Source organism: Salminus brasiliensis, chromosome 6 (genome assembly GCF_030463535.1).
Source record: "Salminus brasiliensis chromosome 6, fSalBra1.hap2, whole genome shotgun sequence".
NCBI classification, from domain to species: Eukaryota; Metazoa; Chordata; class Actinopteri; order Characiformes; family Bryconidae; genus Salminus; species Salminus brasiliensis.
In genome coordinates this window covers 37,160,221-37,174,483 of record NC_132883.1, presented here as the reverse complement: position 1 = coordinate 37,174,483, position 14,263 = coordinate 37,160,221, and the positions used below count along the sequence as shown (strand labels likewise).

At 38.6% G+C, this 14,263-nt stretch overlaps 1 protein-coding gene across 4 annotated transcripts in view; it reads right to left on the bottom strand.

Moving 5' to 3' along the window:
• The window catches only part of acot7 (acyl-CoA thioesterase 7), a 105,490-nt gene that overhangs the window by 58,819 nt on the left and 32,408 nt on the right, over window positions 1-14,263 (bottom strand). For 3 of the 4 annotated variants that reach the window (XM_072682269.1, XM_072682268.1, XM_072682271.1), the window contains exons 5-7: window positions 10,832-10,946; window positions 9,890-9,904; window positions 9,541-9,627 (exon numbers count right to left, since the gene is read on the bottom strand). In XM_072682269.1, the coding sequence (XP_072538370.1) occupies window positions 9,541-9,627; window positions 9,890-9,904; window positions 10,832-10,946 (217 nt within the window). The remainder of the gene's footprint in view (window positions 1-9,540; window positions 9,628-9,889; window positions 9,905-10,831; window positions 10,947-14,263) is intronic. The other variant, XM_072682270.1, reaches the window with a different exon arrangement.

Below are 14,263 nucleotides of genomic sequence, written 5' to 3'. Positions count from 1 at the left end.
TCCTCCTCTTCCACTCAAAATCCACAAACGGACATCAGTCCACATGTCATTTGTACAAAAGGCACAGCATTAACATTAGCAGACCCTCGTAGCACAGGGCAGATTCAAGTGCTGTGAACTGATGCTCCATTGACACACATTCAGAGGCTCAAATCTGAGCGTGGAAGGTTGCTTGACTGGCGCTGGAGTGACAGTAATCAAGAATGTTAGCTTACTAGCTAAGCTAGTACTCTAGCACCACAACCAGCACTACTCCACTGTCCTAGTTAGGGTTATTTAAATCAAACAGCTACTAAATACACAGATCAGCCATAAATTTAAAACTACTGACAGGTAAAGTGCGTAACATTAATTATCTGGTTACAGGGGTGGTATCTACATATTAGGCAGCAATGAACAGTCAGTTCCCGAAGTTGACGTGCTAGAAGCAAGAAAAATGGGCAAGTGTAAGGATCTGAGCCACTGGGTCAGAAAATCTCCAAAGCATCAGTAAGTCAGTAAGGCTTGTGGGGTGTTCCTGGTATGGTCAGTATCTAGTGCTCCACCACCATGTTACACTGCCCAACCCTACTATATACATAACTGTATGTCCCATGTTTATGAGCCTATATTGGCAATGTTTTTGGAGTATATTTATTTTATTTGACAAAACAAGCGCTCTACTAAACTCGTCTGGATATTAAAGGCATGTTAACATCATCAAACATTTGAATTCTCCTATAATGATTTTATATATTGATCTTTACCAGTGTCACTTAATCACAACCCTATCTCACAGTGGGGAAAAAGCCTACATGGACTGAATAGGGAGGATGCTGATTAGCTGTTAGTCATCTACAGCTACACGTTTAGACACTTCAAAGGTTGTATCTATGTGAGAAACGATGGGAAATCTTCATAAACCGCTGCAATGACCTTGAAGTGGATACATCTCATTGTACTGTACTGGTGATGCTAAGTGGCTGATATGGAGTTGCTAAACAGTTGTTGCGGTGTCCCTGGTGTTTGCTATGGCCCTGATAAATGATTCATATGGTATTTCATGTGGTTGCCATGATGTTGCTAGGGTGGCTGCTGAGCAGTCGCTATGGTGTCTCATGCGGTTGCTCAGGTATTGCCTATTCCTATAATTAGTTTATCTATTGATCATTAACAGTGTTACAATAATAGGTATCTTAACGTTCGGCACTGACGTTCAGCCCTGCACTTCCTCACAGCCCTGTAGCACAGAGAGGAAAAAAGGCTACATGGACTTTGAGCTTAATGCTTATGAATGATGAGCGGTTAGTCATCTACAGCTATAAGTTTAGACCCTTCAGAGGAATTCATGTGAGAAATGAAGGGAAGACTATTCTCATAAACCTCTAAAGTGTTTTATATAATATGGCGAGTGAGCTCATAGACGGTTGGTCAAAACAGCAGCAGGGTTTTTCAGCTGTCGTTCTCAAACTGCAGTATTCACATCAACTTCCTCCTCAACTCTACTCCCATCCTCTTTCCACCACTGTAAAAATCAAATGTAATGTAACATAAAAAAAACATGATTCTAATAAACTTCTAAAATTCTGCAAAAATGGGATCGAATCGGTAAATCGATCGATCGAATTGGTAAAAGCCCAAACCACACAACCAGACCAAACCTGTTGGAGTCAGAATAGTGCTGACAACTTGAGAACTTTGCTATATGCTCTCATAATAAAAGTTTATTATTAAAAATTATAATTATTATTATTGTAACCCTAAATGCATAGAAAACTCAGATTTAAATTCCCTGTGGCTTAAAAAGAACTCAAAAAGACTTTGGTCAAGCTTAATAATAGGTTTAACTGGTACAAACCAGGCCAGGTGTTCTAGGGTAGAACACTGGGACCAAACTATGGTAGTCCCACCCTAATGAACAGTCACGTAATATGTTTAAACTTCATATTAGCTTTCACCTCAACTTTACTCCCGTCCTCTTTCCACTACCCTAAAAATCTAATAATGTTGCTGCCCTCCTTTGCATGCAGCCATTAATTCAATTACCTCGAAATGGCTTCATTTGTCTCTGACCAGTCTTCAGCAAGGGCAAATTAATTAGCAGGGATTGATTTGAGCCAACATCGTTAGGGCGTTCTAGAACATCTTTAGCTGAAAAACACTGGGAGGAGGAAAGAGTGGGGAAGATGATAAGAAGGAGCATTTGCAGTTGATGGATTTGGCCCAGCCAGCAGGCAAGGTGTCTTCTCCCCTTGATATACCCAGCTTTTTTTGACGGCACTAATATGTCGGTATAATTGAGCCATTCTTTTTCTCTGCAACGGATCAGCCAAGACAGCGTTTGGGCCTTTAAGTTTGCATCTTTAATACCAACCGATCAGACATTTTCCTCAAAGCACACTGGCTACTGTGGTGTCTGGAATTATATGACATTTCTAAAAATGGCCAAAAAATGTCTGAAAATGCTGGAGGCCGAAATACTTGACCATTTGTACTTGGTACAGACAAAATAAATGAATTATAAAAAAGACTAATTATGTCATGAAGCTGAAAACAGCAGTAAGAGTCATCTTTAAGCATGAATTTTGTCCACTTTTTGGGAATTTTGGGTCAGTAAACTGCTCTAGTCCAGAATTAAAGTGGCAAACTCAAACTCAAAAAAACTTCCGCTCATCATCTCAACTCATCGACTATGTCTGGTAGATGAAAAGTATGCATTTGAACGGCTAAACTACCCCTTTAACCTTTACATATTACTTTCATATGAGTTACAGAATCATTTATACCAGTAACAGAATCATTTTTAGCAGCATTTTTAGCAGCATTTATAGCATAGATACTGAATCATTTCTAATTAGCTACTGAATAATAATCAGTAATAGAAAATAATTAAAAAATAATTCATAGTTGATACAGAATTATTGATAATAGATACTGAATCCATTGTTATATGTTCTGAATCATATATAGCACTTTGTGAATTATAAACAGACGAGGCACTTTTATAGCAGCCAGTTCAAATAGGCACTGCATCATTTTTTAGCTGTTGTTGAATCATTTATAATAGATACAAAATTATTTATACTATACACTGAATCATCAGTCGTGAATAGCACTTTCTGAATCATTAACAGAAGGCACAAAATCATTTATAATTAGATACCGACTCATTCATAGAAGACACAGAATCATTGACAGCAGTCAGTGAATCATTTATCGTAGTTTCTGAATCATTTAAAATACACATATAATTGTTTCAGATACTGAAACAATTACACAGATACTGAATACTGAATTATTCATTGCATTAACCAAATCATTAATAATAAATATAGAACCATTTATAGTAGATACTGAGTCATTTATAGAGGTTACTGAATCATTTATAGTAGAAACTGAGTCATTTATAATAGATACTAAATAATTTATCTCAATAACTGAATCATTTAGAGTAGTTACCACATAAGGGTTCAAGGGCTAAAGGGCCTCAACAGTGGCAGCTTAACGGACATGGATATCGAACAAACAACCATGTGATTAAAAAAAAACCTGGTGCTCCAGCCATCAAGCCATGACTGCCCTCCATAAGTCGAAGTTGGACATAGTAAACCACTCTAAAGGTCTTAAGTAAGGGGGAGTTACAGGGGAAAAAGCCTAAGTCTCTAAACACATCACTGATGACAAATTAGGCAATACAGGGTTAACGATGCCTATGCTCAAATATAGCAGGACAGAGCAGAGAAGTTCTCCATATGGAGATGGGAAAGTGTGACACAAACTGTAAAAGAAATGCCACACACTAAACTCCTCAGAGCTCACAGGCTAGCTTCACAGCAGTGAGAATTCACGCTCACCACAATAGCACAAGACGGAGAGCTGCTTTCCGAATTATTACCACTCTAGGTAAACATGAACTGCAATGGCTACGAGAAAATAGCTGTGTTGTGTGTCAGCTTGAACTCTTGAACACATACTTCATATGTGAGAGATCATTTATGAAAAATGTAACCTAAAGGTATAACACTTAAAGACATATTTTAAACAAAAAGGATTTCGTTTTTTTTAGGGATTTTCTTACTGTTAAAAATGTTAAAACCATTAAAAATGATAAAACCATCATTAAAAAAAACAATAACACTTGAATATCACAATATTATGCTTTTAAATAATGTATCAATTGTCAAAAACACAGTATAGATTTTTTGTTAATAGTTTACATGCAAAGATTCGTGGCAGACAGTGGTTCACTTTGTGTTGTGTTCAAATCCAGACGGCTATACGGCAGTTATACTCCATAGTCTTCAGACTCCACTGTTCTGACTGGATAAAAAGTCCAATTTTCTTTTACTCAGATTTCATGTATATAATGGTGCGATTTTTTATTCTTATTTTATTATATATTTTAAGTTATTGTAAATTTCGATTTATAAAAATCACAATATATGGCAATTGTGGTACATATTGTAGCTCCCTAAAATGTATTGTAGCTAGCTAAAATGTGTCAAAAGTCATTAATGTCATTAATTAGTGAGGGTATGGAATGTAAGTTAACAAACGTTTTAGTAGGGCTGTGTGGTGGCCAGAACCAGGCGATGTAACATACTACGACACAGGCGTTACGACTCAATATACTGTGATTATTTTAACAATAATAATCACCATTTTAGAAAATCTATCCCTAGTATAAAAACACACCCCCATATGCATACAATATGAGTAAAAGAAAAGTTGACTTTTTATCTAATCAGATCAGTGGGATCTGAAGACACTGTAAAACTTTGTAAATATCACGATACTGCAATATTTTGATATTTTCGTACATCCCTGCTTCTTAGCATGATCTCATTTAGCATGTACTGGTTTCCATTTATTATTTACAACATGTAAGCAAGTAAAGTGTCAAACTGTGATGACTGACCCCTTAACCTTTACGGATCTGCCAGCAGGTCCAGACCTCCGTTCTTCACTCCTATAACATGTATGTAAGTGATGAGCTTTACATACTGAATGACAAGCATTCTGCTCCCCCTTAAGCCATTATCTTAGCTGTAAAGCTTTCTGACAAAGGCTAGCCCTTTGTTGTAAAAACAACAATAGCTAGGGCTTGTGCTGTCAAGACTACAGCAAGACAACAAGTACTAGGTCCACCGCCCCTCAGAAGTTTACACATACACATCCACCCTAAAACCAGCAGCTACGAGTGCATACCATAAACAGAGTAATACTGCTCTTGAAAGACTGCTGAGCCGTTGTACATTTAAAGGACAAATGGAGTCGTTTGGCTGTCTACATCTTTTATCTGCCAAACGCTTAGATTTAGAGAAGCTTTTCAAAGCCCTAATCTATGTGTCAGTGCTGTTTGCTTCTTACAGTACTATGCCCTTAAGAAATGCAACTCTCAAAAAAGCCTGAGCATCGAGCAGTGACTGCTGAAGGAAACGTTTGTTGCTATTTTCGGTGGCATACACAGATGCGAGACCCTTCTCACTGGTAATGGCTGGGGTGCTATCCTACCTCCCAAGACAAAAATCAGCAAGTTAGTGATACAGTATATGAATATATACAAAGATATTACTAGGAAGGCTGTAGTCTGCACCCTCTGCTGCAGAAACAGCTTCTACTCTTCAGGCCAGGGTTTACACCAGATACACTAGATGCTGGAACATCTGCTGTGGGGATTTGACTGCATTCCACTACAAGTGCATTAGTGAGGTCAGGTACCAATGACGGATGAATAGGTCTGGATCACAAATGCTACAAATGCCAGGTCAAATGTACCGGATAGAGCTCCATCAGTCCACAGAACACAGTTGCACTGCTCCAAAGCTCAATTCAGAGGGTTGTATAGTCCTCCAGTCAAAGCTTGGCATTGGGCATGGTATCTTTAACTCAGGTAAGGAAGATCCAGAGAGGCTCCTTCTACTAGCAAGCAGTGCTTTGTTAGCAATGGATGTGTGAATGGAAGTGTCAGAATTCACCAATTGGGAAGGGTGTCTGAATACTTTTGGATAGATATAATGTATGTTTTTTCCACAAGAACACCAAGTCAAACCTCTACACTACCACAAACTCTTTGCCAGCTAAAAAAAAAACTCTGTTGCTTGCTGTAGAGAATACCACCCTATTTCCCATTCAACAATGGGAAGGGCATCTTTGTTTACTTTGTGTAGAACCTCTGGTGCAACAGAGGACTTATTGATATGGATATGGACTTCCATCTGAACAACAGTGTTACCAACACAGCACCAAAAGCCCAGTGTGCTGCGGAACACCATCTAATTTATATCCGCCGCCTACCAAAGAAGAGGACTTGAAGGAGCCTCAGCTGGTTGAACTTGAAAACATCTACCCAAACAGTTCACACATCTGCTCTTACCATTTTGTGAAGGGGAAACCAACACCAGAACATCCTGACCCAGGGAAATAGCTTGATTATGAAGCTCAGGTGAAGCAGATATGTTGAAACCGAGCCATTTCTCTGGGTCAGGATGTTGTGGTGTTGGTTTCCCCTCCCCAAAAATGTTAAGATCAGACGTGTGGTTGTTTGGAAGGTAGGGCCTTCAACCATAGACGCAGGTCATGTTCTTCGTTGTATATGGTGGCCTACAGAACTGCCATCTTTTTGTGTTGTGTTGGAAAGCTAGTTAGCTCTGCTCTAAGCAGCTCTAAATGAGCTGTAGCCTACCTCAGACGGCTCACCTCAAATACAATATGACCACAAGCCATTTGATACAAAATGACTGTAAGTTCTACTCAAAAGAGGAAGATGCAACTCTTGAAAGTGGCAAAGTGGCAAAATATAGCGGCCATAGAAACATAGACTTCTTTGCCTGGGAATTGGTCTAGATATATAATGACAGACAGAAGTTACACATAATAATAATAATAAGAAGAAAAAGACAGAGAAGAAGTAGAAGAAGAAGAAGAAGAAGAGGATTAACGCTAACTAACAACATCCGTGTGATCGATAAACCAGCTGGGATTGTCGAGGCACTGTTATTCTTTCCCTATTCCTCTTCAGTATCTTCAGTATGGGGGGGTGGGGGGGGGTGAAATCCTAAAAGAGCACAGACATCAATGCTGCTTTTCTAGCTCTGCTTTTGAAGCTCTTTTATTTGAAACAAGATAGTTGTTCAGTTTTTGGTTTTTTTTTTTAAGGCATTTACTTCAATGCTTTGTTAATAAAACAGAATCGAGCAGAACAACATAACAACAAACTCCACTGGCAATTTACTCTAGCTCACAATGGACACAATAGAGAAACAGGCTGCTTTGATCACACTAACCTACATCTTACATGCCTCAGCTTTGATATGTCCAATTATCAATACTAAATTCTGCCTGAAATCGATCGAATAATAAATCTATGTCTGGTCTTCATCCACAGCTTGTGCGACCTCTATGCAACATTCTAAACTGACCACACGGTGCTGAAATACGATCACGTGAACGAACTTGAATGGTATTGATTGACCTTTAGGAGTTTATGAGTTATTCTTGATGTCTTCCATTTGAGACATGACTCCTCCATCCATCGCTCTATTTCCTGTCTAATTCCCCTCCTGTCTCTTTTGGAAATATATTCTCCCATGCACAGCTCTCTGCTGTCCTTGGTTCTGCTCTTACCAAAAATATCAAAAATGTGTGTTGTAGCGCATGCTTGGAATTATCCTTTGGAATTATTCGGATTTCACATAAAAAATGTGGTCTGACTGTAATCTACACCACTAATATAGATAAACACAATCAAACTAAACCTATTACCAAACTGTAAAGCTGTGTTTGTGTTTTTATTGAGAACATTGCCTAAATATCCACAGTGCAAATATCTGTTGACTTTAACAGTCTGCCTTTAGCAGCAAACAACGGTCTAGCTTTGAGCTTTCCTCCCCAATTTGGACTGCCAATTACCAAACACCCCCACCCCCACCCCCGCCTCTTTGCATTGCAACATTAGTGAGGGCGGACCAACACGTCCCCTCTGACGTGTGCACACTCAAGCCTCTCATTTGCCAATGCAACATCACTGGGCAACCAACCGGGCAACCAAAGCGCTGCATACCCAGTTTAGACCGCACCAGCCTGTAGAGCGTCATCTACCCTGGAGAAAGCAAGGCCAGCAGCATGACTAGGATTCGAACCAGCGATCCTCTGATCATAGTGGGGCCCCCTGCTTCAAGCTTCTTTATAACTAACCTAAAAAGAAACTGACCTGTCTTTATTTATTGGGCAAAGCACCAGCAAATCCCATACTTTTAATCTCCAACACTACACTCTAACACCCTTTTAGTCAGTTAGCTCTTGGAGAACTAATTACCACAGATATTCACTTACTTTTTCTAGCCTGCACTGTGGATGTTTACTGAGTGTGCTAGATAAAAGTCATTAACAGTACAACTGTTTGTATGTTATCAGTTTAAGCAGTAGATGATGTGCAAATGCATTGAAATTCTGCAAGTGTTGATTCAGCTGCACCAATTTTGGAGGTTTAGAACGGATTAGAAAGATATTCAAAAGGATGCACTCATTTCAAAATTCCTGGACCGTTTTGAAACACTAAAATAATAGAAAATATAGCCGCAAGCGGTGATTCCCAGGGGTCCAAGCACGTATCAGCCCATGGAGGCCCAATTTGTCTGGAACACAGTTTTAATTGTCTATATTCCACTACAGGGCAAACAGCTCCTTTCAGTCACATCTGTCTATTCAGCATAATCTGTAAAAACAACTCGACAATTTTTATTGGTCAAATCAATCTGAGATTTTATGATGTATCTTCTAAACCATCAACCTTGAAATAAATGGTTGTAAAGTCAGATATACACCCCTGCTAGGCAACAAATCTGTCCAATTAGAAGATAAATATTCAGCATTCATTTACATTCTGTTTTGTTTCTCTCTCTCTCTCTCTCTCTCTCTCTCATTAGGGATGCTGTGTGTGCATGGCTGGGCTGCTGCTGATGTTGTTGTGTTTATGTAACTCATTCAGGTCAGCGACTTGGACTTCTCGCTCTGTGCGTGTGAGAGGAGGTTACAGGACATGACATGAAGGTCCCACTCCAATACTCTTCATCTGAATTCCTCTCTATGCTGAACTACAGTGCTTTGCTCCCATTTCTTTAATCCTATTCCAGTAATTCTTCTCCTTCTCCTTCATATTTCTTCAAATTAAAACACATGTTCTAAAAAAAGAATCCAGATAACAGCAGCATCTTCCATGGTTACTTTAATTCATAGCCATGTTACTTTAAAATATATGTTCTAAACCTGGACATATGGTTCTTGGAATCCCTTTTTTGTAGGACCCTTTAGGTTCTTTAATAAATTGTTCATTTAGATGTTTTTTAGGTAATCATCAGTTTGTTCCACTGCCCTGAAACAACATATTTTAAAGGCGTATAATCAAGAGTTTTTAATTCCAAGGTCCACTGATATTTACTAGTCTTACATTGATGATTCTGGAGCACATTCCTCACCACAGCTCTACACCCACTGGTAGCGCTCTTGTCTTTAAGAATATCCAGGGAAGGTTGAATATAAGTAGCATTAAAAGTTCCTTACCGCCATGTACAAAGCCATGCAGAGTGCAGTCTGAAGGGCCAATCAGGTGGATGAGACTCGACTGGCTGAATCCAACAGTATAGGGCTCTACAGCACGAACACACACAGCCATGAAACAATTACTGTAAGTTTCAGCATTTTTCCCAATTAGAACAGATTCTGTGTTTTCCCTACTAAATCATTAAGTCTGTCTTCAAGATACACGAGATATACTGTCAAGATACTTCAATAGTGGAAAAAACACTGCTGAGGAACTCATTAACAGAACAATGAGCAAACCATTTGCATCAAAGATAGAGGTGGAAAATGTTCATTTTGAAGCTTAAGCTAGATGCTAAATTGTGTTTACCTTTTGTGTGTCTTTCTGCAAGCGTCCATAAAAAAGAAAAAAAAAAGAGAAACACTTAGAACTTTATCTGAACTGCTAAACAATATATGGTAATGATTTGGTAATACATTTAGTTCGCTGCTGTCCAGTGAAAAACATATATCTCCATTTTTGTCTGTGTTTAGTTTTCTCCAGGTTTGAACCCTGTAGCTGCTCCCTGTACACTGTGTAAATAATTCTGGATGAATGGACCAATAAACTCTCATTTTATATTGACTTCCATTCAAAGTTAAGACTATTGTTGCCTTCTCCTGTGAAGTCACTATTTTGGAGATACATGTTTTTTTACCGCACAGCTATGATATGTAATAGCTGTGTAGCTTTATGGACCACCTGCTTCATAGGTGTTGTATTGAATAGAACCAGGAAAATATTATTGTTAATGTATGTCTATGCAAGAAGTAATTATGGAGGTACCTCTTAAACTTCACATAACTGCCAACACATACATTATCGCTTTCCGCCTTCCTATAAGGTTAAATCTACTCTGCCAGTTTGTATTGTTTTTAATGCAATTATTGCAATAATAAAGTTGTTATAACAGCAGCAATATTTATCTCTTATTTAAACAAAATACCCTACATAACTCTCTACATAACAATTATGTACTAGAAAAAATGTTTTCACAGATCCTTCTTTCAGTTCTTTATAAAATGTAAAACAGTCTGATGTAATGAAGTTGAGAACAGTTATAACCAAACAATATCTATAAACATGTTTCCATAGTGATCCAAACTGTGATACATATAGAGAATGCTTTCTATAAAAGAGATGATAGACAGAACAAAAAAGCAAGATATGAGGTGCGTCTATTATATTAAAAGCATACTGTCAACAGAAATATTGTAATAGATACACAGGTATTCATTACATTTCCATAGTAAGTGTAATGAAGGTTATTACCAGGAAGAGAGACTGGTGTAATGACCTCTCCGTTCCTCTCTTTTGTCTCCATTCTTTCAAGTTTCTGAGCCTCATACCTCTTCTTACCCATCTCTTCAAGTTCAGTGCTGGTGTACTGAAATGGGACACACAAGCACACAGCTTTCATCACCAAACACTCAGCAACATTTTAAGACAGCCTTCCAAATGGCCACCAGCAAGCAAACACATGGATAGCCATATCTTAGTACGCATATATATATATATATATATATATATATATATATATATATATATGCTTATACCTGACATATCCAGTAACAAACATAATATTTATTTAGGATATCAGGTACACTATTTGTTTCTTTAAGTAAGTAATGTGAGCTCAAAGATGGTAGTGTGCTTAACGTGCACAAGAGCTTAATAGGTTTGTTTACCCCAATGTGCATATTATATTACTTTAAGAGTGGCAATTTAAAAAGCATACATACAGGCCCTTAGTAAAATTATATGTAAAACTGCATACATCATTGTATGTAACCTAAAGAATGAAGTTACGTCGCCCAAGTTGCTATACATTCTGCTCATTGTCAAAAAAATTTCTGCTGTTTCATGATGTTTTTGCTTGCTAAATATTGTTGTTATTGGACAAAAACATTGTATCTCAATTTTGTGAAACTGGCAGTTGTTCATTGTTCTAGCATCAGAATATCAAGATGTAAATCTTCATTTGATAGAATGCAATGCTAGAACTGACAAACCAGAAACAGTAAAACTTAATACAGGTAGAACACGTTAATTTTAAGACAAAAACAGAGGCTATTAGTTTTAATCCCTATTTCATGGCATTAGCACAGAGGCCGCTACTTAATCTAGTACCTAAATTGAACAATATTGTTCCCACATAGTTGACACATCAAATACAGTCACTAAACATCACTGTATGACATACAGGCAAGTGAGCAGTTCCTGTCGTCTGCCAGTGGATGTTTAATATAAGATAATGAAGAGGAGCTGAAATCGGCAGTGCATTATTCACCACAGCGCATTGCATAATGCCATCCTACAGCACAACCAACCCCCATCATGCAGTCCAACAGTCACTAAGGAGCTGAGAGTAAGTGTCCAGCCTGTGTCCTGAAGACTGCTATGACCTTGCACTCATGCCTCACTCATACTGTGAGCAATGCTGACAGGACAAAACCCCGACGTATGCTCTCAAGGAGGCCACTGAAACCATGCCATCTCTCTGCTATCATATATCCAGACCTGAATTCGGAAGGACAGTTACGCACTGAAGCGCAGAACCGAGACTATGACACTTCAGAATAAGGCGGACCACTGCCGACAGCTTATCAATTATACATTCCTTGGCCTCAAAATGACATTACGGGCTAAAGAAATATGGTGCTTTGAATTGACATGAATAAAACGTGTCAAACGGTGGCACATTAATAAGGGTGTTACATCAACACAGTTCCTGCCAAAAGAAGTAAACTGAAAGACAGCAACTGAGTTGATGTAGGATGTTTTATTCATGTTCGACCATCCAACACGTTTTATTAATGTGAATTCAAAGCAGCAATGCTGTCGGGACACTATTCTTGTCGTTTACCTAGCACTACAGCATATAAAAAAAATTAACTCAACCTTAAAAGATTAAGTAATGGATTATAGTGTTTTTAAGTTAGTTGACTCATTTTTTTTACTTCTGCATCTCAATACATATTGTTGAGCCTAAAAACATCAATAAATGAGCTGAAACTGATTTTCTTGAAATTTGTCAGAGCTCCCCCTAGTCCCCAGTCTGGCAGGCTTCCGACAATGGAGCCCTGACACTATGTTGGAATTTCGCCATCACCTTACTTCAACGGTCCACTGCAGATGCCTTATAGATGCTCACCTGCCACTCAACCTTAACCTAAACATTGAATCTAACCATAAATCTAATCCTGAGGGAAGGGAAAGGGTATAGTTAGGGATAATGTTAGGGTTGGATGTAGAGTTACATTCAATAAACAATCACTTACATTCAATTTCAGTTCAGTTGCATTTCAGAGACATTTAGTTGAGTGTTAGCTGGATGTCAGGTGAGCATCTACAAACCATCTACAATAGACCATCCAGGTAAATTGATACCATGATTTCTCATACTTCATGAGCAGCAGTTACGACTTGTGGTCCTCTTTGTATTTTTAATTTTGAAGTATGGTGTTATTCCACGACCACGTCCATAAAATAAATAAATAAATTATATATATATATATATATATATATATATATATATATATATATATATATATATATAGTAGGTATACAAAATCTGACATCAACATAAGCCTCTTGTAAGGTCCCCAGGTGTTCCAGCAGCATTTTGATGATTGTGGTTCACTACAGTGTAACAGGTCTATTTGTATGATAAAAAAAAGCATCTGGCTCAACCGTGGTAGTGGAGGTATTGTCATACTAGCTGTCACTTTCAAACAGTACATAAATGGATGCGGCTGCCAGCTTGTAGTCAAAAGCAGAGGAGCGGTTCTTGATGCAAGATGAGACTTTAATGATGGTTACAGGAAGAATGTAGCACATCACACCCTGCTGCGTATTGGGCTGCAGAGCCGTAGACCGGTTAGAGTGAACATGCTGACCCCTGTCCATTTGTAAGATAAAAAGCATCTCGTTCAACCATCTCTTACAGCATGGAGCAGTAGGAGACCTCTGTATTAGAAGGCCTGTTGCTGTTTGGCAGATAAAGAGAGGGATTTAACAGATTTTATGAGGGACAATTAAAGATTAAATAAAATGAAATAAATAAGTGGGACAAAGACCCCTCAAGCATTGGGCCGCTGTGAAATTACTCTACATGAATACACAGTTCTGAGTAAATGTACTTTTCCACTCTTTCTTGGGCACAGAACTGTACATGGCTTCACAGCTCTAGAGTGGCGCAACTGTTTAACTGCCTGCTTGTAAAGGCAGGAGCTCATAAGGTTTGAATCCCATCAACATCACATCCCTTCATGGTCAGGAGTCTGAGAATAGGAAGGGCTCCCCTCATGCAATCGAGGGGGTCCTAACCTACGGATGGAAGTAAACAGTAAACAAACTGAGGGGGACCAAACTGAAATCATGAGCAATTAGGAGTGTTAGGAGAACTCCTAACTGCGGCTGCCAGCCTGTAGATAAAAGGAGAGGAGCAGGTATCGATGTAAGATGAGGCTTTAATGATGGTTATAGGAGGAATGTAGCACATCACACCCTGCTGTTTATTGAACCTCGTAGCTGTAGACCAGTTACACTGACTATGCTGACCCCTGTCCACTGCCAAAAGTGCTTCTAATGTGTCCTCAACAATTACAAGACTGATGTGGTTTACGTTCCCCACCGTTTCACTCAGGTCAGAAAAACGTAGGAGGCAGAATCCCATTTTTCATAGAGTTAAAGCTACTCCAA